Source organism: Mustela lutreola, chromosome 3 (genome assembly GCF_030435805.1).
Source record: "Mustela lutreola isolate mMusLut2 chromosome 3, mMusLut2.pri, whole genome shotgun sequence".
Lineage (NCBI taxonomy): Eukaryota > Metazoa > Chordata > Mammalia > Carnivora > Mustelidae > Mustela > Mustela lutreola.
Window position 1 is genome coordinate 208,847,397 of NC_081292.1, and position 23,472 is coordinate 208,870,868.

A 23,472-nucleotide genomic window follows, 5' to 3' on the forward strand; every position below is an offset into this window, starting at 1 on the left:
ATGACAACAGGAAAGTCTCCATGTCACGTTTTGAGGTGTACATGGACTTAGCTACTCTTCCCACAAATACCTCTCAGCCAGTGTCAACCAGAAGCAATTTTTTTTTTTTTTTAAAGCGACGGGACCTCCTTTATGCCATTTGGACGCTGGGAACAGCACAGCGCTTCTCTTCTGCACGTGGAAATTAATTTAATGCACTTGGAGGTCCTTGCTGCTGAGAGACGCGGTGGCAAACGTGCGAAATGTCATTAGCTTTTTTGCCTTGCTTGAGGAGCTTATCAACAAAATTCTTCTCCAGTAAGCCCTGGCCATCAGGTGCAGGGGTCCGTGGGCCAGCTCCCTCCTCCGGATCCCTGTTATTTTGTGGCTGCATGATCCTATTCTCCAACTTTAGAAGACAAACCGAAACTTCTCTTGGAGTAAAGACAAAGGGCTTTGAAGTCCTGCGGATAAAACAGGGGGGGGGGGCTTTAAAAGAGGGGAAAAAACCAGGAGCAGTTAGCAGAAGCTCAACTGTAAAGCCCCTATCTCTGCCCTCCAGACCACATCCCAACGAGTCCCGCGGCGCCCCGCCCGCTGGCGGGCCGGGAGGCTCCCGACTCTGATGGTGCAGATACTGGGCTTGTACTTATCCGAGTCTCCTTCCCCGGGGGTGTCAGTCCGGCCTGGGCTCAGGGTGTGGAATCTGGCTGGAGAGTCAGGGTGTAGGACCCACTGCCGGGGCTTTGGCAAGATTGAGGAGGGTAAGGTCATGGGCTGGCAGGAGGGGCTGCTGTGCCCAGGGCCTTCGCACTGAGGGGAAGGCAGAGTTCATGGGAGGCTTAGCCCCATGATGTTCGTTAGGCCATTCGCCCGCCGCTTCAGGAGGCCCCTGGATGGCCTTATCTGGACAGGTGCGGACCCGGGCCACAACTGGGACAACCGGTATTGCTGGAAGCGGCCTGTCCGACGCGGCGGCGCTCCGAGGACAGCCGGGGAAGGGAGGCAGGGGTGGGGGCGGGGTGAAGGTGACGAGCAAGACGGAAGGATGGGAAGGAAGGGTCCGCAGTGGCCGCACCTTGCCGCACCTCCGGGGGGATCTGCGGACCCGGTGCTGGGCGGGGAGTGGGTCCCCAACAGCCTGCGCGGCGTCACTTTCCGCGCCTCCCTCTGCTCGCGGCGGCGGCTCAGCTCTGACCCCGGCGCCCCTTCCTGCGTCCGGTCCCCTCGGAGCAGCTCCGCGGCGCAGCGCCGGGACGCACTGGCGGACCCGGTGCGGGCGGCCGGAGGGAAGAGCGGGGAGGCCGTCCCCAGCGTCCAGCGTCCAGACTCCCACGTTACAAACCCGGTCCTTGAAGCAGGGACGACCCCCGGCCCCAGCCCCGGCGGGCGCTCTGCCCGGGACCCCGCGGCCGGCCGCCTCGCCACGAGCCTCCCGGCCGCACCTGCCGGCTCGCGCGGCTCCGGGCCTGGCCCTGCGGCCCTGCGGGTCCGGCTCCGCGGTTCCGTCCCGCCTCCCGCGGCCTTCCCGACCCTCCGCCGCGGCCGGTCCCCGGGGGCTCCCGGCCCGAGGGCGCACAGGCGGCGCGGGGGGGGTGCGCCCCGGGGTCGGCGCGCGGCGGGCGGGCAGACGGCTCCTCCGGGGCGGGGCTGGGGGCGGCGCGGGCCCGCGGGGGCGGGGCGGGGCGGGGCGGGGGCGGGGGGCGCGGGGGGCGGCCCGCGGGAGCCCCGCCCCGGCCCGTATAAGTGCGCGCGGCGGGCAGCGGCGGCGGCGGCGCGGGGTTCCGGAGCGCCGCGCGAGGCCGGGCTTTCCGACTTCAGCTACAGTGCTAGCTAAGTTGGAAGGAGACGCGGAGGACCCGGCCGCTCCTCTCCGCCTGCGCGCTGTCGCCGAGCGTCCCCGCGAGCTGCTGTGTCCCGGCCCCCCGGTCCCGGCCCCTCGGAGCGCGGCGGCGGCGGCGTCATGAGCAAGGCCCGAGCGGAGCCCCGCGGGGCAGGATGCTGCGGTGAGCGGGCGCGGGGGCGCGGGCAGGGGCAGGAGCGCGGGGGCGCGGGCAGGGGCAGGGGCAGAGGCGCGGGCCCGGGGGCGCGGGCAGGAGCCGGGGCCCGGGCCGGGGCCGTCGGGAGCGGACGGGCGGTGCGGACTGTCGCGGGGAAGAAAGACGGAGTCCGGGACCGCGACTGTGCGGGAGGCTTGGCGGGGCCGACCGGGGCGCGGGCAGCTGCGGGGCGGGTGCACGAACTGCGCGGGCCCCGTGCGGGACACACTGCCCCGCAACCGACGTTTCGTGGTCGTGTTCAAGGACGCAGAACGCAGTGGGTCCCCCTCCCCGCGCCGACTGAACGCTCCTTCCCGCGCCCTCCGTGTCTCCGCAGGCCCCGTGGCGCAGTACCTGAGCTCGGCCAAGTTCCTCCTCTACCTGGGCCACTCGCTGTCCACTTGGGTAAGCGACGCGGACGCTTGCGCCCACCACGGGCTTGCGTAACCTCTCGTTTCCTTCCACGCGGCCCAGTTTTACTCAACCGTCTTCCAGGTTTTTCGTGCAGCTGAAGAAATAAAGCCGCCAAACACCCAAGTTTCAGTGAAAAAGTTATTTTCACCAAAGATACTTTCCCGTCCGTGTGAGTGTATGCACTGAAGTACCCCTCTTGGTGCCGATGAACAGCTACCCAAGATGAAATGACAAGACAGGAATACTTGCAACGCTTGTCAATAGAGTTTGCGTTACTAGGCTTAGGAAATGGTAAAATTTGCTACGAAGCATGGGTGATGTCTCATGTATCTCCCATGTCACATTTTAAGGTATTTCTCCATTTTCTTCTTTCGTTAAAATGATAGGTTCCAGCATATTGCACAATGAAAATACAGTAGAAGAGTGGAATGACTGCCTTAGGCTAAAAATAACATTCTAAGATTAATTTAAATATAATTAACCCCAAGAACAAATATCTGAGTGATCAGAATTCTTGGCTTTAAAAATGTTATCCATTAGCAGATGCAGGAACGGGTTTGGCATCTCAGGCTCTTTTAAAAACCATCATCCAAAGAAAATTTGCAGATGATTTATAATTCTCCTTCTGATTTCCTATGTGGTCCTAGAAGAGTGCCTGTGTTTCTGTGGGCCTGGATTCCTTCATCCACACCCCAAAAAAGAGTAAACCCAAAAGGATGCTGGATGTGTGTTTAATTAATGGTTAGAATCTTTCAACAATTGTTCTTACTGTTGAAAAACAGTATCTGAGTAAATTCTACTTATGCCTCCTATGTAATATCTGATTTTAAAAAATCATAAATAAGAAGAGGGAATTTTTAGGGTAAATTTTGTGAATGTTATTTTCTTTTTAACTGGATCATTGGATCTGTTGGATCATTCTGTTGGATCTTCGTAAGACATGAATGCAGACTATTCTATGAGGAAATGTGTACCCATGCTCTTGGGAAATTATTAAGCTTGGTTATCGGCTCTTTAAGAAAAAGCAGTTCAAAGATGGCTTTGGCTTTTTAGAAAGGCCAGCTCCTATCTCCCCAGAGGCTTAGGCGGTGGTGACTCTGCAAATACACATAAACAAACTGAATTTGTTTTGTTTCCAACAGCTGATGACTCTAAGTAGAAACTAGTGAAACTACTCTTAATTATATGTAAATCAATAGTTTCTTCTTCCATTTAATTTACTAAGTATTAAGTATTTTAAAAACCAGAAACAGGTGGTGGAGATAGTATCTGAAATTGTCGTCTTGTGGTCTGGACCTGTCTCTTCGAAGACGGAGGCACCTCACTGCCAAACACTCATTACCTCGCTTCATGTTTATGTGACCTTGTTGCTAGATTGGGAGGTCAGATTTGCCAAAAGGGTGGAGCTCTAGATGTTCTGGGAGGAACTGTTTGTCAGGTTCATTAAGAGTCCTACAAGAAAAGTGACAGACACCCCAGTCTTACATTAAGTAGAGCAAAGGGAATTCTTGCGGAATATTGGATTAAAAAATAGAAACAAAAAACCCAGGAATTACAACCATACAAGGTTTAGTGGAGTTTTACTTCTTGTTGCAAAAAAGTGCAAAAGAGGAATGCTCGCTAACTCTAGATGATTCTGCCTTTTGCGTTTTGTCTCCTGTTTGACACTGGTTGATTTTATTAGAGCAAAATATATGTGCTTATGTATGTGTATGTCATATATGCATATCTATCCATCCATTCGCCTGCAAACTCTGCCAAATCATGGTTTCCTATACACTGAACACAGAAGTGTTAGCATAGAAGGTTAGATTTATGTGGGGTTGATTGCTTTTTATTTGTCTGCCAGTAGATCAATATATTTTACTCTCTACTCTCAAAATACAAACTACTGTGACAAGTGGATCCGTTGTCGAGGAGCTTAAAATGTGATTTAGTTTGGGCTTCAAAAAATGTGTCTGGTCACAAAAAGGTGACCAACTGTGTAAGGCAGTGGAAAAGGGGGGCCAGTTGCTTACATCTTATGTCATCATGATGGGGTTATGGAATACAGATGAGGTTTGGAGAGGTGGAGTCCAGAGCCAACAGCCAAGAAGATTTCTTGAGACATCTTTAGTACAAAATGGTGGTTTATTAAAGCAGAAGACCCATGGGCAGGATGCCCTGGGGTTGTGAGGGGTGACTGATGATATCCGGGGGCTTTAAAAGAGCTTTCACATGCTGAAGAGGGCCCACAAAGTATACAGAAGCCTTGCCATTGTCAAGTTAAGGTTGTTTTTCCCTCTAGCAAGACATTACCAGTAAGATGGTTGGGAGCCTCCTCGAGGAACAGTTCACTCTGCCCGCTTGGGCTGCAGGTTATCAGGGCAGTTAATTGTGTCTGACTTTCCTTCTGGAAGCTGGGCCATTGATGGAAATGCTTTGTTCTCGTAGATCGAGGAGACATTTGTAAACTGAGGGAGACTGGGGTCTTGCAGGCTTGTGATCTCTACAAGTTAAGGATTTGTTTTTCCTTTTCTTAGCCTTAGGGCACCCAGGAGTGCAAGAGGAATGTCACCTATGTCCCATGGGGGGATGGGGAGGTTGGGGTATCAGCTTCTGCCCTGTCCTCAGCTTGCGGTCCGGTCCGGTCCGCTCCCTCGTCATTCATGCTGCGGACTGTCTCTGTTCAGATCCCGGGTGTCGGCGTGGCTCCGGCTCTCGTTTCCTTCAGGTCTCTGCTCAGAGAAGGCTCTGTTGAACGCAGAATGCCGCTTTCCTGCTCCCGCTGTTTCCTCACAGCGGTTATACTCCCGGAACTGTTCTAGGTTTGCTTTAGGTCTCTGCTCCCTGAGATGCCAGCCGTGTGAACATACAGACCTTGGCTTTTAGGTACCGCTGAGTTTCTAGTGCCTGCAGGAGAACTGGGAGTCCGGTAGCCACTCAGGAAGTAGCGAGTGGGTTACTGGCTGTGGCCATTGGTTCCTGGATACTCAGTTGGCCTCGGGCCGCAGTCAGCTGGGGGCAGATGGACATGTAAACGAATCATCAAAGTACAGGGAGAGCACAGGGAGGCAGGAAATGGATGTAAGGAAGGAATGGGTGGGCTTGAAATCGTCGCACTTGGTCAACATTTCCTTCGACTTTGCCTGGTTCTTGGGCTTTGTGAGCATGGGATCTGTTGCCACTTAAAGCCTAAACTCTATAGGAATTGGGGTAACGGGGGTAATTTTGTGCCTCTCCGTCAAGGAGGTGTCAGACCGAACGAGGATAAACAACGAAGCAAGTTTTCTCTCGGTAGCACTTGTTTTGACGGCCCACCGTAGAGGAATCTAAAACAAATGTTTTGGGTAAAAAAATAGGACTTAAAAAACAAGAAAGAGAGGAAAGAAGGAAGGAAGGAAGGAAAGAAAGGAAAGAAAGACGTAATTGAGTAATATTTTTCATTCTTTATGTGGAGAAGGAGGAAATTCACTCATGGAGACAACCTGTCATTAAGGGCATTTATATGTTTCAGGGCTAAAAAATAGCAGTTAAGAAAAAAAGGAAGGAAGAAAGAAAGACAATAGAAATAGAGTAATAATTTTCATTCTTTATGTTGAGAAGGGGGAAACTCACCCACAGAGGCAACCTGTCATTAAGGGCATTTCTGTGTTTTTTGTCTTTTCCTTGGAGCTCTTCAGAAGCATGAGGATTAAGGTAAAGGAGGCAGGTACTCTGCTGACTCTTTATTCTTCACTTGTGGGGGCACTAAGTCTCCCCATGCCATTGTGTTCTGATTCAGTCTAAATTTGCTTCTTCTCTTGAAGATTAAGAAAACAGTTTTTCTTATTGACATCTTTATCTTAATATAAACTTGTCCTTTTATGGGTTTCAGATAAATTGTGTGTGTATCATACATTTTTAATAATTTAGTACAATAGTATTTGAAACTTTAATAAATCCTACTTAATTTAAGTGGAGAAACTTTCTATTATCAAAGTGAATACAAGCTGTGTCAGAAATAGTAATTACGATACTGATGAATCCTTGAACTTTTGAACATTCTGGGAACAAATCTTGTGTAGCAGAACAGTGCGATTGGTAAATCCGTCTCGGTTCGGCCACTCCTGCATTTACTCGTTCACAACTGGGATTCACGGCATGTCTACTCCTTTGTTGATTCCACAGTGTCTGCCCTGGGCCCTGCACGTGGCTGAGGTGTGCGAGTGCACACCGTTCTAGAGCTCCCGTGGGTTTCCTGCAGTGCTTGTTTTAACATTTACTTGACCATACCCGCCCCATCCACCGAGGGCCTGATGTTATGTCAAGTTTGAATTGCATTTTCTTTATGATTTTATTTACTTATTTGACAGAGAGATAGCAAGAGAGACAGCGTGTGTGTGTGTGTGTGTGTGTGTGTGTGTAAGCAGGGGGAGGAGCAGGCAGAGGGAGAGGAGGGGAGGAGGGCAGGAGAGAGAAGCAGACCCCCGCTGAGCAAGGAGCCCCATGTGGGGACTCAATCCCAGGACCCTGGCATCATGACCAGAGCTGAAGGCAGGTGCCCCTCGAATTGCCCCTCAAATGTTCATGATTCCCTACATCAGGGTTTCTCTCCCTGGTGGCAGAGATGGTACTGTTGCCATCTGGGGCTGAATAACTCTTTGTTGTGGGAGACCGCCCGATGTATTGTAGATGGCAGAAGTCCCCCCACCCCCTACCCCGCCGCCAGAATTGTGACAACCCAAAACAGTTTCAGACTTTGCCAGGAGGTCCCTGCGTTAAAATCACCCCCACAGAGAAATCCTGGTCCACATGATTGCTGTTGTGTAATGTGCATCCGTTTTAAATTTTGAATGCATGAGATTGTTGTTTTGGCTTTATTAAAATTTTTTTTTAATTTATTTTTTATTTATTTTCGGCATTGGCTTTATTAAAATTTTTAAATCGTTTGATAGACCTGAATAATATTTTGCTCCTGATACATCAAATTTATCAAACAGATGTTAAGAGACTTTGGAAAGAACCAGGACTCAGCACTTACACATAGGGTCAAATCCATGGGGAGCCTGTCCTGGGGATTTTGTTTCCGGTAGTGATTTCCAGGGTTAAATTATAATAGAACATTCTTGTCCTGTTTTATGTTAACTCAGAGGTCAAAGGTGGAGCCAAAATTCTCATAATAAGGTCCATTATAGGTTTCTTACCTAGTAATTTACCTGACTCATATAAAGGTTTTGTTTTTCTACATTTTCCAGTGTTGAATTCCAAAATTTATAGTCTGGAATGAAAAAATAAGTAGTTTTTTTCCCCTTTCGAAACCCATCTGTATTAAAATGTTGAAATGTAAAGCTGCTTATACATTTATTTTTGACATTTTTGTAAATGTGGTGCCAGAATTTGCCCATGTTAATTTCACGTTTCTGAGCCTTTGCTGGTTTTTGACTTTGAAATTCATTTGTGAAATAGAACACATATTTTAGAATGTTGGAGGTAAAAGAAACTTTAAAGATCATATGGTTCATTCTTACCAGTTTACAAATTGGGGAACTGGCTTTTTCTTGACATTCAAGGCGTATGAATATTTGTGAACTAGACCATGGTTTCATTCCAGCTCAATATCAAACTACTTTATGCCTCCCAAATCAGCATAGGTCTGTTCCAGGCCCGGGGGGGAAACCTGACCTGAAAGGGAACAAGTTTTGTCTCTAAAAGCCTCCTTTGGTATGGAAGGTACATTTTTTTCTAGAGTGATAAGGAGTGTGTGTGTCTCATTGATATCATACCTTTCTGGGTTTACTTACTAAATGGGCCAGAATACTTTCCACTGGGCTACGATGGATGGTTTTACCACCTGACCCGTGTTCAATTCGTAGAGGAGTTGTTGACTTTGAATATCTCATGGTATAGCCTAGAAGTACCTTTTGGATAAGGAAGCAACTTCCTCTGTATAATTGACTAGAAAATAAAAATAATTTCATCAAAACATTTTCTCTTTTCTCATTGAAGGGAGACCGGATGTGGCACTTTGCCGTGTCTGTGTTCTTGGTAGAGCTCTATGGAAACAGCCTCCTCTTGACTGCGGTCTACGGGCTGGTGGTGGCAGGGTCTGTTCTGGTCCTCGGAGCCATCATTGGTGATTGGGTGGATAAGAATGCCAGACTCAGAGGTGAGTACCTGTTGACTAAGGCTTTGTATTCTCGGGGCCCGGAAACCCCTGGGACTCACCCAGGGCATGTGGCCTGGCACCCCTGAGGGATAGGATGCTGCATGGCAGCTCTTCTGCCTGCAGGGTCTTGGGGCCCCTGCACGAAATCGGAATGCCAGGATATTAAGCTTATTGATTTTTTTTTTTTTTTTAGATCTTTGGCAGTTCATAAATTCCAGATGTTAATAATTAACGCCATAGCTCTTTTCTGAGAACCGTGTTAAACATTAAAAGTTTGCTCAACTCTGACAGTCTTTCTAACCATGATGTGCACTGAAGTCTGCTAGTGTGATGTTGCTGGGACAGCTTTAACATCTGTCCTCTGGGTTACAGTGTTTGACACAGAGGCTTGTGTAGGGACTCAACAACTATAGATTTAAGTAAGTGTGCCTGAGTCTGCATCGTGAAGAGCTGAATTATAAACTTTTGATAAAAAGATAAGAAATGATAATATGTTGACATTTATTCTAGAACATTAGTGCAGTTTTCAAAGAGAGAAACTGAACAGTTCAGTTGTGCAGAATATAAGAGCACTGTAAAATAAGAAGTCAGGGTAGAATTTTCCCAAATTATGCACTTGGCAATCCAGGACCTGGCCTTGTCTGTTTTAGACATTGGAGACAGATTGAGGGATTAGTTTCTTTCAGTGCAGGGTAACTGGCCCTGTGTAGAAAGCAATTTGGATCATCAAATTCTAGGACTTGATGCTATTAGTGAAATGGTCAAGATGACATTTTTCTGTCTTGAGAACGGATCGACCAAAACGCAGATAAAGTGAAGTTTTGTGTGCTAGAAAAACATTCCTAGTTGCTTCCATCATTGTTTATAGGAACGTAGGAATATTATACATCGAGACCTTTTAACCTTAGCAGTTGTCAAACACTGAAAATCTAGGTTGGGAATGTTGAGTTGGGTGAAAAAGTGTGGTGGGGTAGCAGTCTCCCATTCATCCCATGAAATCAGCTCCTGGGTCACCTTCCATGAAAATCTCTGATCTTTCTAGGCTGAGTTAATCCTTTCTTCCTCTGTGCTCCCAGAAGACTTTGTACCTCAGCTGTTGTACTTAACACTCTTACAATTACCTGTTCACATATCTTTCCTTCCTCTGGTCTGTGGGCTCCTAAAAACTAAAAGGACCTCATGTAGTTGACGGTTAGTCCTTGTACAATGAAAGAATGAGTTCTATGTTGGGATTTCATCCCAAACTAATTTCAGAAAGCAGTTTAGGCTTTTATATGACTTTCCGAGCCAGAATGAGCTTCGCTGCCCTTGAAGACAAGAGCTATAATTATACCTCGCATACACACAACTCTTTATTTTTCAAAGTACTTTCATGAGTATTTTATTTGAGCATAATAATGACCTTAAGAAGTAAAGAAGGCAGGAATGGCTTCTTATCCTCACCGCATAGACATAAGAGACGTTATGTATCTTCCCCTAGATCACCTTTCCTGGTACATGGCAGAGAAGAGACTACAGATAAGACCGTGGGTGTCCTTACTTGGTACACTGACGTCCTTACTCCAGTACTTTGTCTGCGTGGGTGTCTCACTCTAAGGAAGTTGGCATTTTCTGTGAAGGAAGGTGTAGCTTGGGGTTTCATAGCCCGGCAGGTAGCAATAGAATGCCCAGAGGACCACACTGCTACTCTTCATTCCTGGCAAATTTTTATGTCTTTCCTATTCATCTAGACCATCTGATCGTATCAGATTCCGTGTACCCTGGAGGAAGTTATGGATGCTGTGACTTCTTCCTTGACCTCTTCTGTCACTTCCTATGGTTTCTTGTTTTAGCCTAAGCAACAAAGCGCTGAAAGATGGAGCTTGTCTATGTAATGTGGTTCTGTTTATGACAGTAAACCGTCAAGAGAATACACTAGATGAAATTGTGGTCATTATGAAAGACTTCAACTAACAGGAAAAATGGTGAATACTTCATTCTTTCTGCAAGTTTTGCTGGCCTGATGTGATATGGTGTGGCCTACTGGAAATAGTTCATTCAGGATTCACTTCAGGAATGTTTTTTTCCTTACAATAATTTGCATATGCATGAATGTAGTAGAACAGGGGTATGTGGACAAAAACGGCCCCCAAGATGTTGTGGTGTAGTGAATGCTTTGTCTCTCCTTCTGTGCAGTGGCTCAGACTTCGCTGGTGGTACAGAATGTTTCGGTCATCCTGTGCGGGATCATTCTGATGATGGTTTTCTTACATAAAAACGACCTTCTGACCATGTACCATGGATGGGTTCTTGTAAGTTCCCAGTGGGATTCCTAATGGCAGAAAATAGAACATCTCGTAGTGGTAAAAAATGAAAACCATTTGAGACTAGGGAATATCTTTTTACAAAGACACTGTTGGTCTCTGTGTCCACTTTAATATCCCCTACAGTTACTTTGTTTTGTTTCTGTTTGTTTTTTTTGCTATTGTTTGAGTTTTAACTTTTTCAATTGTTTTTTGATGGCATTTCTAAGAGTTTATTATGTAATTCAGTTGTTAGTTTTCAGCTCTCTAGTATTGTAATTTGTTCACAATATCTAAGAAATGTTACCCATATACCTAACAGTGTGTCGTGATTGTGTTCCTCTGGTAATAATGGGTGTTTGTGTTTGCGGTCATGAGCTTGGTAACTTCCTACACGAGGTTCTCAGTGAGCTTGATGAAAAAAGGAGAAAGACCTGAGGAGGGGGTGGGAAATAGTGGATTAGATGTCACTCTTGAATCTTCTTAAATACTTAGACTGATATCGTCCAGCGTCCAGCTTCAAGGCCAGGCGGGACAATCGAAATCTTCTAGTGTGTTCCCTTTATTTTGTCAATGAATAAGTTGAGGCAAAGTGATGTTAGTTGATTACCCATTGTCGTGCAACCAGCCCGCGTCAGAACTCTGACTTAAATATGGGTCCTCTCACTTCCCCTTCAGTGGTTTTTCCAAAAGAGATATTCTGGGGAGAAATTCCAACCTTACCCCCTTGTTAACCCTTATTATGGTAACTATGTCACCTGAAAGTATGTATGACTTTTACAACTTTTGTATGATGTGTTTTATAGATGATACAGATTAGGAAGATATTATGCCCTTTAACTCGACCACTGGTACTGTAACATATCATGTCGACAAAGTAAAATGATTTCTTAAAATTTTGTGAAATGAAGTTAAAATTTTGTTATTATGCCACCAAAGACCATTTAAACTCCAGTGAGGTAGATAGAGTGTGTTCACGCTGACCCTTGACCCCCACTTTCTCTGGTGACTCCTCAGACTTCCTGCTACATCTTGATCATCACTATTGCCAATATTGCCAATTTGGCCAGCACTGCCACTGCCATCACCATCCAGAGGGACTGGATTGTCGTTGTTGCAGGAGGAGACAGAAGCAAATTAGCAGGTAATCTGGTGATCTCTTTTAACTAAGTGGGTTATATGAGGATTCACTTTAAGTCAGAGGTTGTGAATGAAGCTAAACCTTTCTTCTGGGCATTTTTAGAAAATATTTATTTAATTGATTGAGAAAGAGAGAGAGAGAGAGTGAGTGAAGGAGCACAGGGAGCGGGAGAAAACCTCAAGCAGACTCCACACTGAGTACAGAGCCTGGTGCGGGGCTCAGTCCCAGGACCCTGAGATCTTGACCTGCTCTGAAACCAAGAGTTGCAGCTTACCTGACTGAGCCCCCCACACACTCCTCTTCTGAGTGTTTTTAAAAAGGATAAATTGAAAACGAGTCTTTGTGTTATGTCACCATAGCAGTGTCAGTGCAGTGACTTATCTCACTGTTAGCAAGTTACTTTATGAGACAGCAAACTTATCTTTTATTTCATGCAAACCTGGCAAGTAGAAGAACACTCCTTTTGAGCTCTTTCTTTTAAATTCTGCTCACGGTCTCTTTATTTAGTACCTAGAACAGTGAAAATCTGCTGTGAGATTATATCAGTCATACTGTGGATATTATTACCAGTGGTAACTGGTCAGTATGGATTTTATTTTTCTCTAAAGCAATTGGAAGTGCCTTAGTCCTAAAAGAGACTCTAACAGTTAATTCCTTCAACTTTAAAGTTACAGTCTATAACTTTTATTACATTACATGTGATATACAACGTAATTGCTGTTATAAATACTAACAAAATTAAGGCCAGAATATGGTTTCTAAGATGCTTACAATCTTAGTTGTCTATTGGAAACGTGTACAAGGGGCCAGAGAAAGGTGAAAGAACGCTTATGAAGCAGCATGTCCTATCACATCCATATTACCTGGGCGCAGAATAACTCCCCTCGCTCAGTCTTCTCTACCTGGCCCCCCCCCCACAGATACCCACTGGACTGATCATTGCACAGGGTGAAGGAGGAAGGGTATGTCTATCTGCTGATCATTTCAGCTGAATCAGTTCTGCTGCTCACTGAGACAATGGGTGTCAGAAACCTGTTGCCCAACCAAGAAAGCCATGGCTGATGATTTAAATGGCTTATCCCAGGACACAGAAGGCGAGATGAGGTGTTGGGGGTAACAAGCAACTTTGGGTCATGTGGCTGGAAAAAGGCAAGAAGGTGGTGACAGAAAGGAAGCAAAATCTATGGAAGGTCCAAACGAAGAAAGAGAGGCATTTGCTTAAGCCATCACTTTGTGGTCCCTGGGTCCTGGGTTTGAGCCCCGCATCGCATCGGGCTCCCTGCTCAGGGAGGTCTGCTTCTCCCTCTCCGTCTTCCTCTCTTCCTGTTCCCTCTGATTGTGCTCTCCTGCACGTTCTGTCAAATAAGTCAATAAAATCTTTTTAAAAAATCATCACTTCGTTGTAGCAGTGTTACAGTCGAGACAGAACTAGCACAGGGATTTGAGAGGCTGGTGTTTGAAGAGGACGAATTTAGCACGTGTGAGTGTGCTACGTGACATTCCTCCTAGAGGTGAAGTAGTGATTCTCATTGATTTTTTTTCCTTCCTATAATCATTTACTAATGGGAAATAGTTCCATGCCTCTTTTTGTTACACTGCACTTTAGATAAGGCTATGTCCTTTTTTGTTTGTTTTTCCTTGTTATTTACTTTCTCTATTTAACCTACTATTTTAAGTATGTCATACATGTCCATGGTGTAAAATTCAAAGTGTATAAAAAAGTGTGTTTTGAAAATAGGTCACGTACATATCTGTTAGAATATACTTGGGAGAAAAAGTTGGCTTATAAAGTGATTTTCTTTCTCCTAATCTGAATTTCTTAACCCATTTTGACTCAGTGAAGTCTGTAGACTCTGGGGAAAAAAAGTTCGGATAAAGTGTAAGTTACTCAGAATCTTTAATTTGTTCTAAATATGTACATAAATAAATAACAAAAAACAAAGAGTCCATAAAACCTTGTGGGCTTTTTGATGTCCCTGGACAACAACAAAATCAGTTCCATTTCTCAGCTGCCCTTTATTATTAGGAATAATTGCAGAATGGGAGAATCCAGGCCAGTGAGTCCATTTTCTAGCCTTCTGGAATTTCTCAGGTTTAAGGAAGAAAGTAGCCGCTTGTTGAACTTCAGTCTGCCGTGACCCAGCTTTAGGAAGCGGCGCTTTTCTGCCTCCAGCTGGTAGTGGAGGTTGGTAGCCTCGCGAAGGGATGCCTCTGTGTTGTCTTTCTTCAAGTTTCAACATCAGCATTTGTTAAAAAAAAATTTACTTAAAAACCATGCTTCCAAGTAGGATAGAAACTTCTAGTTCAGAAGGTAAGCAAGAGTCTAACTATGGATTTTGGGGGCCATTTCTGCTACAAGACAGAGTTCTAGGACAGACAGAAAGGAGACAGAGAGGAAAAACAGAGAAGGGGAAAGTGCATGTCCAGGGGACCCCCGCTGCGCCTGGGTTCTCCGGCGTCTCTGGACAGTCAGACCTGCCGCAGCCAGGAAGCACGGACGTTTCTGCCGGCTGAGTTTTGAAGTCCCCAGAAAACTGTGAGGAACCCCAGCAGGGGACGGGGCCGGATGCCGAACCCACATGTGCCTCGTGTGTCCGTGCACGTCTGTGCAGGGCTGTGGCCCGAAGAGGAGCGGTTGTGAGCTGGTGCTGATCACGCCCCTTCTCCAACCCCAGTGTCTCTGGATTTCAGAGTAGGTTTTTACTTTGGAAGTTGTATCACCGAGGGTAAAAAAACAAACCAACAAACACAGGAGACATTTTCCCTAGAAGATGAAGAAATTTTGGAATTTCGGTGACACCCAGCCAAAATAGAGCTGTTAACATCTAGTTTGGACAGTTCCGGAAAAGGAATTGTTTTCCTACCTAAAACCATTGATTAATCAGTTAGTTAACTAATTTGCCTCGGTACTTGGTTTAGTGTTTTATTAAAGCGTTCTCCTGTGCCATGACCCTTAGCCTGTCCAACCTGCTTGAAACTCATTTCCTCTTCCCAGACTTTTTCCTCTACTTTATTTCCCTATTTTCTTTGTTAACCACTCTTTATTAATAGCCTCTGAGTTGGTTTTGTTTTTTGTTTTCTTTGTCCTTCGTCCTAAAGAAACATCTGCTGGTGAGCTCGGTCACGTGTGGCAGTTACATTTCTTATTTGAACTCTGTTGACTAAAAACTGATCTCATGTTTAAGGTAGACAGACGTCCTGGCTGCTACTCCCCGGTGGGTCTGGCTATGGCTCTCGTCCCATGAGACTGAATATACTCTGTGTAATAGCAAGGAGCTACTTCCGGTCGCATTCTGTGCCTCAGCTGTGGCTGAAAACAGTTAAATTGGAGTTAAATGAGAACACATTGTGTGTTTGCAGAAGAATAAAGAGAAATTTGCAAAAAGGACATGTTTGCTTATCCAGAGGACTGATTCTTCCCTAGCCTGTTACCAGTCAAATGATTAGGTTGTTTCCAAAAACCATCATGTAGTTCATTCTGCTTCAGAGAGATAAAAGCTGCTTCCTGATGCTACGTTACGTGTAAACATTATCAGCTTCCTAAGCATAATATAAAAGATAGAATTTGGTGGAACTGGGAAGCTTCCGGAGCATCCGAAACCTGAGGTAGTGCCAGAACGGCAAATCATTGTAATTAAGCTAATTTTGTTGTTGTTCTGTGGTTTTCAGAACATGTGTATGCTTTCCCTAATCCTCGATTTTTGGAATCAAAATATTGAGTTATTTCAATCAGTGCTACACGTGTCTGTTAGCACAGGAGCTGGAAGTTCACTGGTGGGGGCAGGTGGAAGTTATGAGGTCTCTGCAAAAAATGGTCACGGGTGAGGTCCGCGCAAACTGCCTTTGCCTCTCGAGTGAAAGGTGAACCGTGTCAAAGTTCTCCTGTTATCACGGAAGCCTCATACACTCATCGGACTGATTGGAAGGCAGTTGAGTTTTCTGTTAGCTCACTTATTAGTCACGCAGTGCTTTTCCCTGAAGGTGCCCGGCATGATTGATAAGGATTGTCTCATTAATCCCGATCTACTCTGCGAGAGAGAGGATAAGAAAATAGGTCATTTTCTTGACTTTCCCTCTTCCCCTCGACTTCGTCTTGTCCTGCACTCTGACTTAGCTCTGTGTTCCTGTGGTCATGTCCTAGCCTTGGTGTCACCACTCGAGCCTCCCCTTCTGTCGTCCTAACCGTGGGCATACACGACTTGAATTGCCGCCTCCTGTCTTTCCAGCTCCTTCCTTCTGGGACCCCTCCCCCGACAGTACTCCAGCCTGGTTGTCACCTACATGTCATTAAATCCACTCCTCTGTGTCCCTTCCTTACCAGCTGGAATTCCGAGGTCAGGCATCCGGAGCCCCCATGATCGCTTCCTAGCGTGTGCCCTCAGTTCCGCTGGCCTCTCCTCCTTCTGTCACTTTTCTTTTGTAAGATCCTGGCTAAATCCGACCCTCTCCAGGGGAACACGGCCGGAGAAACTGCGCAGTTGTGCTCACCGTCCTCGCTTCAATGCCGTCCACCCTTCCATGCCGCCGGAGACCGGAGACCGTCCTGCGTTCTGTGGTGCTTTGCCTCTCCCACTTCCCGAAAGGACTGGTCTCCCGTTCCCTCGCGCGGCTCTTCATCCCGCACCTGTCTTCCCATGGCCACTTTCAGTGATGACCTCGCTCTGTGTTTCACTGAGAAAATGGGAGAAATGAGACGTTATGGCAGCTCTCGCCGGCACGCCGGCTGCAGCGGCGCGCGGTCTGCGCTCTTGCTCCCGAGGATGGTTCTGCTGGCGTCGAGCGTGAGCCTCTGCCCTTCGGCTGGGCTGCAGGCTGGCCCGGGCTCCGTCCCTTCTCGCCCGCTGGATCGCGCCCATCCACATAACTTCAAGGACCGTAATTTTGCATCTAACAAAAGTGTTCATTTGCTTTTAACATTTTTACTTCTCCCCGCACCTCTACCACCCCATTTCTTTGTTCTCCTTTTCAGCAAAACTCAAGAAAACGATGTCTGTTCTCACTCGTTCTCGTTCCTCTCCTCGGCCGGGCTTTGCTCTCCGTAATGCCAGGGCCAACATTCGCGCCGTGCGTCCCGGGAGCGCCGGGCACGAAGTACAGTAGGCACGTGTCCCCGCGGTCGGCGCTGGGCTCTGAAGCTTGCGTCAGGCCTTCGCCGTCGCTGCTCTACCCGAAGCCCCCGGGACCTGCCGAGGGACCAGTCCAAGCCGCTGCTCCGCGCTCGCCTTCCTTGACCTACAGCAGCACTTGCCCCTCAGCCCCCCTAGAACCAGCGGTGCCCGAGGCTTCCAGGGTACCCTACTGTCCTGGGCTTTCTCCTCGCTCCCTGTTCCTCTTCATTTTCCCGACCTCCGAACACTGACATGCCCAAGACTCCGTTCTCAGGTCTTGTCTCTTCTGGATCTACGCTCAGTCCCTTGGCTGATCTCATCGAGTCTCACTGCTTTAAAACGCCACCAGCTGGGGCGCCCGGTGGCTCAGTCGGTGAAGAACTCTTTCTCAGGTCATGATCTCAGGGTCAGGCGGTCGAGCCCTGAGTCAGGCTCTGCGCTCAGCGGGGAGCCTGTCTTGCTCTCAGCCCCTCCCCTCGCTCGTGCGCGCGCTCTCTCTCTAAAACAAACCAATCAATAAAACCTTTCAAAACCCCAACTCAGCCCGCCGATGACTGCCAGATTGGCCACCTACTTCTTCCTTTAAGTCCAGGCATCTTTGACTGCCCACTTGCTGTGGCTTCTCGACCCTCGGTAGGTCTGTGAAAGTCAGAATTTCCAAACTAAATACTTGTTCTTTTGCCCCAAACCTGATCCTTTGAAATTTTTCCTTTCTCAGCAAGCGGCAGCTTCTTCCCGGTGGTTGCTCAGGACGTAAACAAGAAACTTTCGAGTCTGCCTTAAGTCTTCCTTCTCTCACACCCCAAATCTGATCGGTTTACGAGTCTTTCCGGTTCTACCTTTGAAGTATGCCCCGCGCCCGTGTCCCTCCGTTACTGCTGTCCTGGTGCGCGCCGCGGCGCCTCCTGCCGGTCTTCTCCGCTCCGCTCTTGTCTGCAGCGCCCTGCTCTCACGCTCCCGTCTGCTCGCCACAGAAGCTGAAACGAACCTTTAAAAATAGAAGTCAGACCGCGCCGTCTCTGTTCATCAGCTTCCAAGGGCTTCCCGCAGCATTCATTGTCGAAGTCGCATCCCTGCGTTCACAGGACCCTGCGTGAATCCTCTATTCACTAATATTTACATGACTGTCTCTTTTTCCTACTGCTTCATGTTTTTGCCATATTGCTCTTTTCTTCAGTGAGTCCTTTCCTGACCCTGCCATGTTTAAAACTGAAATTTCTGTTTTCCCTCGAGCACTCTCTATGCCCTTTTTGTGCTTTATTGTTTACCCTAATATTTAACATCTGACATGCTGTAAATGTATGTGCTCATTCATTTATTCTTCTTCTTCTCCCTGGGGAAGGTAGACTCCAGGAAGACACGGCAGAATATTCTTCTTGTTCTTTATAGTGAGAGAATTGGTGCCTAGATCTTCATGGGCATTTAATAATTATTGAAAAAAATGAAAGAAGAGTCACCATTCTAGATGTTAAACTAAGTTTTTCAGTCCCAAAGCAGTTGTGATTTTTGAGGCGACCGTAAAATGACGTGTCCCAAACAATAAATTGTTAAAAAAAAAAAACAAACAATAAATTGTTTCCAAACAAAATGGTTTGCTCAGAATGATTTCGGAAATTTGCATTTTAGGCATCTATGCACTTGGACCATGAGTTTGTGTTATGTGAGTGGGCAGCCTCTCTTTGACAGGTTGCGCACTTACCTGCCTCTCTTACCTGCCTCTGCAGATATGAATGCTACAATCCGGAGAATTGACCAGTTGACCAACATCCTGGCCCCCATGGCTGTTGGCCAGATTATGACGTTTGGCTCTGCAGTCATTGGCTGTGGCTTCATTTCGGGGTGGAATTTGGTGTCCATGTGTGTGGAGTACTTTCTGCTCTGGAAGGTTTATCAGAAAACACCTGCTCTAGCTGTGAAAGCTGCACTTAAAGTAGAGGAAGCTGAATTAAAACAGCTGAATTTACAGAAAGGTAAGCTCAGCGCAGTGATTCGTTCCTTTTATTCTGGTGTTCAGACCTTAAACGTTGGGGAAGACCAAAATTACGTTGAATTTATATCAGGTTTATTACTGCTGAAGGAGTTAAATATATGAATCAAACCCAGGCTTTGGATGGCCCGAGGAATGATTCTGGATTGAATCTCAGCAGGTTGGAATGGGACCCCTGGCCATTTTCCTTAATGTGAGCAGTAGACATGAAGGGGAATTAATTGAGGGACAGCTGGGAAAATTGAGCCCTAGGAATGGGAAGAACAATGGAGGGAAAAAAGGGAATAAGAAAATCCTAAGAGTGTGAAGAGAGGCGTTGCGTAGCTATCTGTAGGACAGTAGAAGGGAGTGTGGACTTGAAGTGGACATGTCCCAGGAGGAGAGAGGAAGTTCAGTTTCTGGGCAAATCGAGTCTTACGGGGCCCAGAAAATAAGATGCTATGGTTTTCCAGACGATTACTGGATTTTTATTTTATGGGTTTTCTTATTACTTACTTTGGTGGAAATACAATTTGTTTTCTTAGGTGGGAGTATAAATTCCAAGGGAGTCGGTGGGGAAAGGGAGACAGACCGTATGTGAGAGAGGTATCAGCTGTGTGCTGCTTATTTAACATAAATGCTACTTGGAGATTGTTCCTTGGCTGAAATTCTTAGACTAGCAAAAGAAAATACACATTATATTGACATAGATCATGATGTCTTTTATTAACAGAAACTGAGCCAAAATCCCTGGAGGGAACTCATCTCATGGGTGGGAAAAGCCCTGCTGTCCATGAGCTTGAAGACGAGCAAGAGCCCAGCTGCGCCTCTCAGATGGCGGAGCCCTTCCGCACCGTCCGGGACGGATGGGTTTCTTACTACAACCAGCCGGTGTTTCTGGCGGGCATGGGCCTCGCTTTCCTCTATATGACTGTGCTGGGCTTTGATTGTATCACCACAGGGTATGCCTACACTCAGGGGCTGAGTGGGTCTCTCCTCAGTATTTTGATGGGAGCCTCTGCCATCACTGGAATCATGGGAACCGTGGCTTTTACTTGGCTCCGGAGAAAATGTGGCCTGGTTCGGACTGGTCTGATCTCAGGATTTGCACAGCTTTCCTGTTTGATCTTGTGTGTCATCTCTGTGTTCATGCCAGGAAGCCCCTTGGACTTGTCCGTTTCTCCTTTTGAAGATATCCGTTCTAGGTTCATTCAAACGGAGCCACTGTCCACGATGAGCCCTACGAAAATACCTGAAATCATCCTAACAACTGAAATACACGTGTCAAACGGGTCTGCCCCTGCAAATATCGTCCCACAGATGAGTCCTAAGCCCGTGCCCATAATCTCCGTCAGCCTGCTGTTCGCAGGCGTCATTGCTGCTAGAATCGGTAAGTCCTCTCTGTGTGTTGATGGGCTACAGTGTCTTTCCACAATGCGGGTTCAGAAAATTCTTCAAGAAATGACCTGAAATAGTCCCTGAGTGTTAATTTAAGCAAAATCCATTATTTATCCTTATGTATGATCTAGTCTTTAATTATAAAGTTTTTATTTTTTAAAGTATAGCGTGTGTATAGGTACATATACTGTCTTAAAACATAAGGGCTTGACACTTTGTTATAAATGAACATCTTAAGTATTACTCCTGATGTAATTTAATTTTCAAAAACATATGAGCTATAGTAATTATAATGCCATTTAGTAATTTAGAGTCTTTATATTGCTAATAATTCTACCAAAGGAACTATAATTTAGAGACTATTTGTATAGCACGAAGTAAAAAAGATAGTGTTTTTGGTCTAAAAAAAAAAAAGCTAGAAAAAAAAAAAGCCTTCAGAAAGTCCCTTTAGCTTATGTGTGTTTCTAATATACTTTGCCAGACAAGTGGATTTTGTAGCTCTGAAAGGAAGCACAATGTAAAGACTTCTTATAAGGCAAAATGTAAGTAATTATTAATAGAGCACTAATAAATTACCTCTGCCTGAATTCATTCTTGAAATGAAACTGTGTTTATCTTGTGATACAAAGCAGCCCATTATTTTATCAAGGATAATTAATATTCAGGCAAGACAGCTTTATTGTAGTGGCTTTAGAACCCAAGCAGTAAACGTAATAATGGATTAAAGTCTCCTTAAACTTTAACCGTAAGAAGATATTAGTACATTCACTTTAAGTTTTAAAAATACTCATACTTATATTCAGATTTATTGTCTCTGATTTCAGAGTTTTACTTTTATTGTATAAATAATCACAGTAAAATAGAATTAAAATGTTTGTAGATTAGACTGATTTTTGTACGGTGCCTCTAGAAATCCTTTCCTGAAACCACTATAACCCATACTAGTAACCCAGTGTTTTTATCTTATTTTTTATTTTTCAAGTTTTTATTTAAATTCCAGTTAATTAACATACAGTGTAATCTTAGTTTCAGGTGAAGAATTTAGTGAATCAACACTTACTTAACACCAGTATTTATTGATGAAGAGAATTCTCAAAGACAAGGCTATGATGATATATATATGCACAGTGCTAGGAATAAATGTATATTTTGCATGTCAGCATTTTCAAACTGTGAATCTGAAATGTAAAGCTATGAATTAAAATTCAGTTGTTAACAAATATATTTTATTTCTAGGTCTTTGGTCCTTTGATTTAACTGTGACACAGCTGCTGCAAGAAAATGTAATTGAGTCTGAACGAGGCATTATCAATGGAGTCCAGAACTCCATGAACTACCTTCTCGATCTTCTGCATTTCATCATGGTCATCCTGGCTCCAAATCCTGAAGCTTTCGGCTTGCTCGTGCTGATTTCAGTCTCCTTTGTGGCTATGGGCCACATCATGTATTTTCGATTCGCCCAGAAAACTCTGGGCAACAAGCTTTTCGCCTGTGGTGCTGATGAGAAAGAAGTCACAAATGAAAATCCAGCGAATACATCCGTTGTGTGAGACAGCGGAGCTGGGGCTGCCCTCGGGACGGGTTAGATTGCACGCTCGCTGCTTTCCTGCTTCAGCCTCCCGGTGGACCGCGAGGCCCTTCTCTCTGGTTTCCCCCCTTGTGCTGTGAGGGCTGAAAGCTATTTTAGGAAACTTAGGTCAGAGGAAGTGAGCTGGTTAATTTCCCTTACATTTAAGGATGGAAGAAAAATAGGAAAAGAAAAGCTCCATTTAAACGTAGCCCGTGGAATGGTAACGCTGATCTCTCCCTGTTTCTCATGAGTGGATGAGATTTTACCTAAGAGCGGTTAGTCAAGGGATTTAACTTATTCTTTAGCAAATATCTGTTATCTGTGCAAGAATTCGGATGCTTCATCTTCCCCTGAAGCTCATTCGTGTCCAGGTCTAGCTCATTTACTTTCTTCTAACATCTTATTCGCATTATAAATACAAATTCTGCTTCCTGTATGAAGAAGAGAGTTTGGGAACCAGTGTTATTCTTAGGGACCCTATAGACTGGAAGGGATTTACATTTATATGGAAGAATGGAGTCCTTCAGTAGCATTCCCAAATAGGGTTTATGGTTGTAAGTTTAGGGAGCACCTTTGTCTTTTTATTTTCCTGGTGAGGTGGCGTGGTCAGCCGATGTAGCACTTGACAGAAGTGGCTGTCGCGGAGCCGCCGGGGTCCGAGGCTGTGGCTGCACCACGGTGACCACTCGGGGCTTCCCGTGCCAGATGGTCAGGCCGCAGGACCTGGGAGCGAAAGTCCCACAGAAGGGGAGACCTGAGCTGAGTCCCAGCACTGTCCCCGCCGCTGTCCCCTGCCATGTGTATCTTGGAATGTGAGGGAGCCGCTTCCCGCTGGGCCACGAGATGCAGACAGCGCTCGCATGGGAAGGTTTTGTTGTAAAATCATCCGATTGACTCTAAAACATGTCCGTAGAGCATTTTTCCTTCACTGTGTTGTGCCTGGAGTTATTTTTACACAATTGTAGAGCAAGGCTGGTCGCCCGTGTGGCTCCGTCACACGTCTGTGAGAAGGATGGAGCCAAAGAAACACTTTTGTATGGATTTTTAAGAAAACTTTTGTAAGTCGTCTCGCCACAGCCAGCCCCTAACCGACGTGCACTTTCGAGGGGACGGCGGTCCCCCTGTGAGCACTTTCCTCCTCCCTGCGGTTGTCTGCCTCCTTCTCTCCTAGGACACGATGACCTCCGGTTGTAAATCTTTGTAAAATGTTTCTATATAAAACCGTTTCTAAAATCTGGATTCCTTCTCCTGAGTTGCGCCACCGATGCGTTCCCGTTTGTCACAGAACACGGGTTTCGGATGAGCGCGTCTTCCTCTTTAGAGATGTAGGACGACGGCGAGTAGAGCGCGGGGGGTTTTCATGTCCCCGCACTGTCCCCGCAGTGTCCCCGCACTGCTCCTGTGCACCGACAAGCCTGGCCTGTGCCCGGTGCTTGGCTACGTCCCCG

The 23,472-nt window shown here is 46.3% G+C and overlaps 1 protein-coding gene across 3 annotated transcripts; it reads left to right on the plus strand.

The window, feature by feature from the left end:
- Positions 1-589: 589 nt before the first annotated feature.
- Positions 590-23,257, plus strand: SLC40A1 (solute carrier family 40 member 1). 3 transcript variants are annotated; one of them, XM_059168615.1, is made up of 8 exons: positions 590-743; positions 2,356-2,423; positions 8,400-8,559; positions 10,735-10,850; positions 11,859-11,985; positions 18,815-19,060; positions 19,790-20,446; positions 21,691-23,257. In XM_059168615.1, exons 1-8 carry the CDS (start codon positions 605-607, stop codon positions 22,002-22,004), a joined length of 1,827 nt encoding a protein of 608 aa, XP_059024598.1. In that variant the 5' UTR covers positions 590-604; the 3' UTR covers positions 22,005-23,257. The 3 variants fall into 3 exon arrangements, with proteins under 3 accessions (XP_059024598.1, XP_059024600.1, XP_059024599.1); XM_059168617.1 differs by lacking the exon at positions 590-743 and adding an exon at positions 1,725-1,985; XM_059168616.1 differs by lacking the exons at positions 590-743; positions 2,356-2,423 and adding an exon at positions 2,477-2,782.
- The last annotated feature ends 215 nt before the right edge of the window (positions 23,258-23,472 follow it).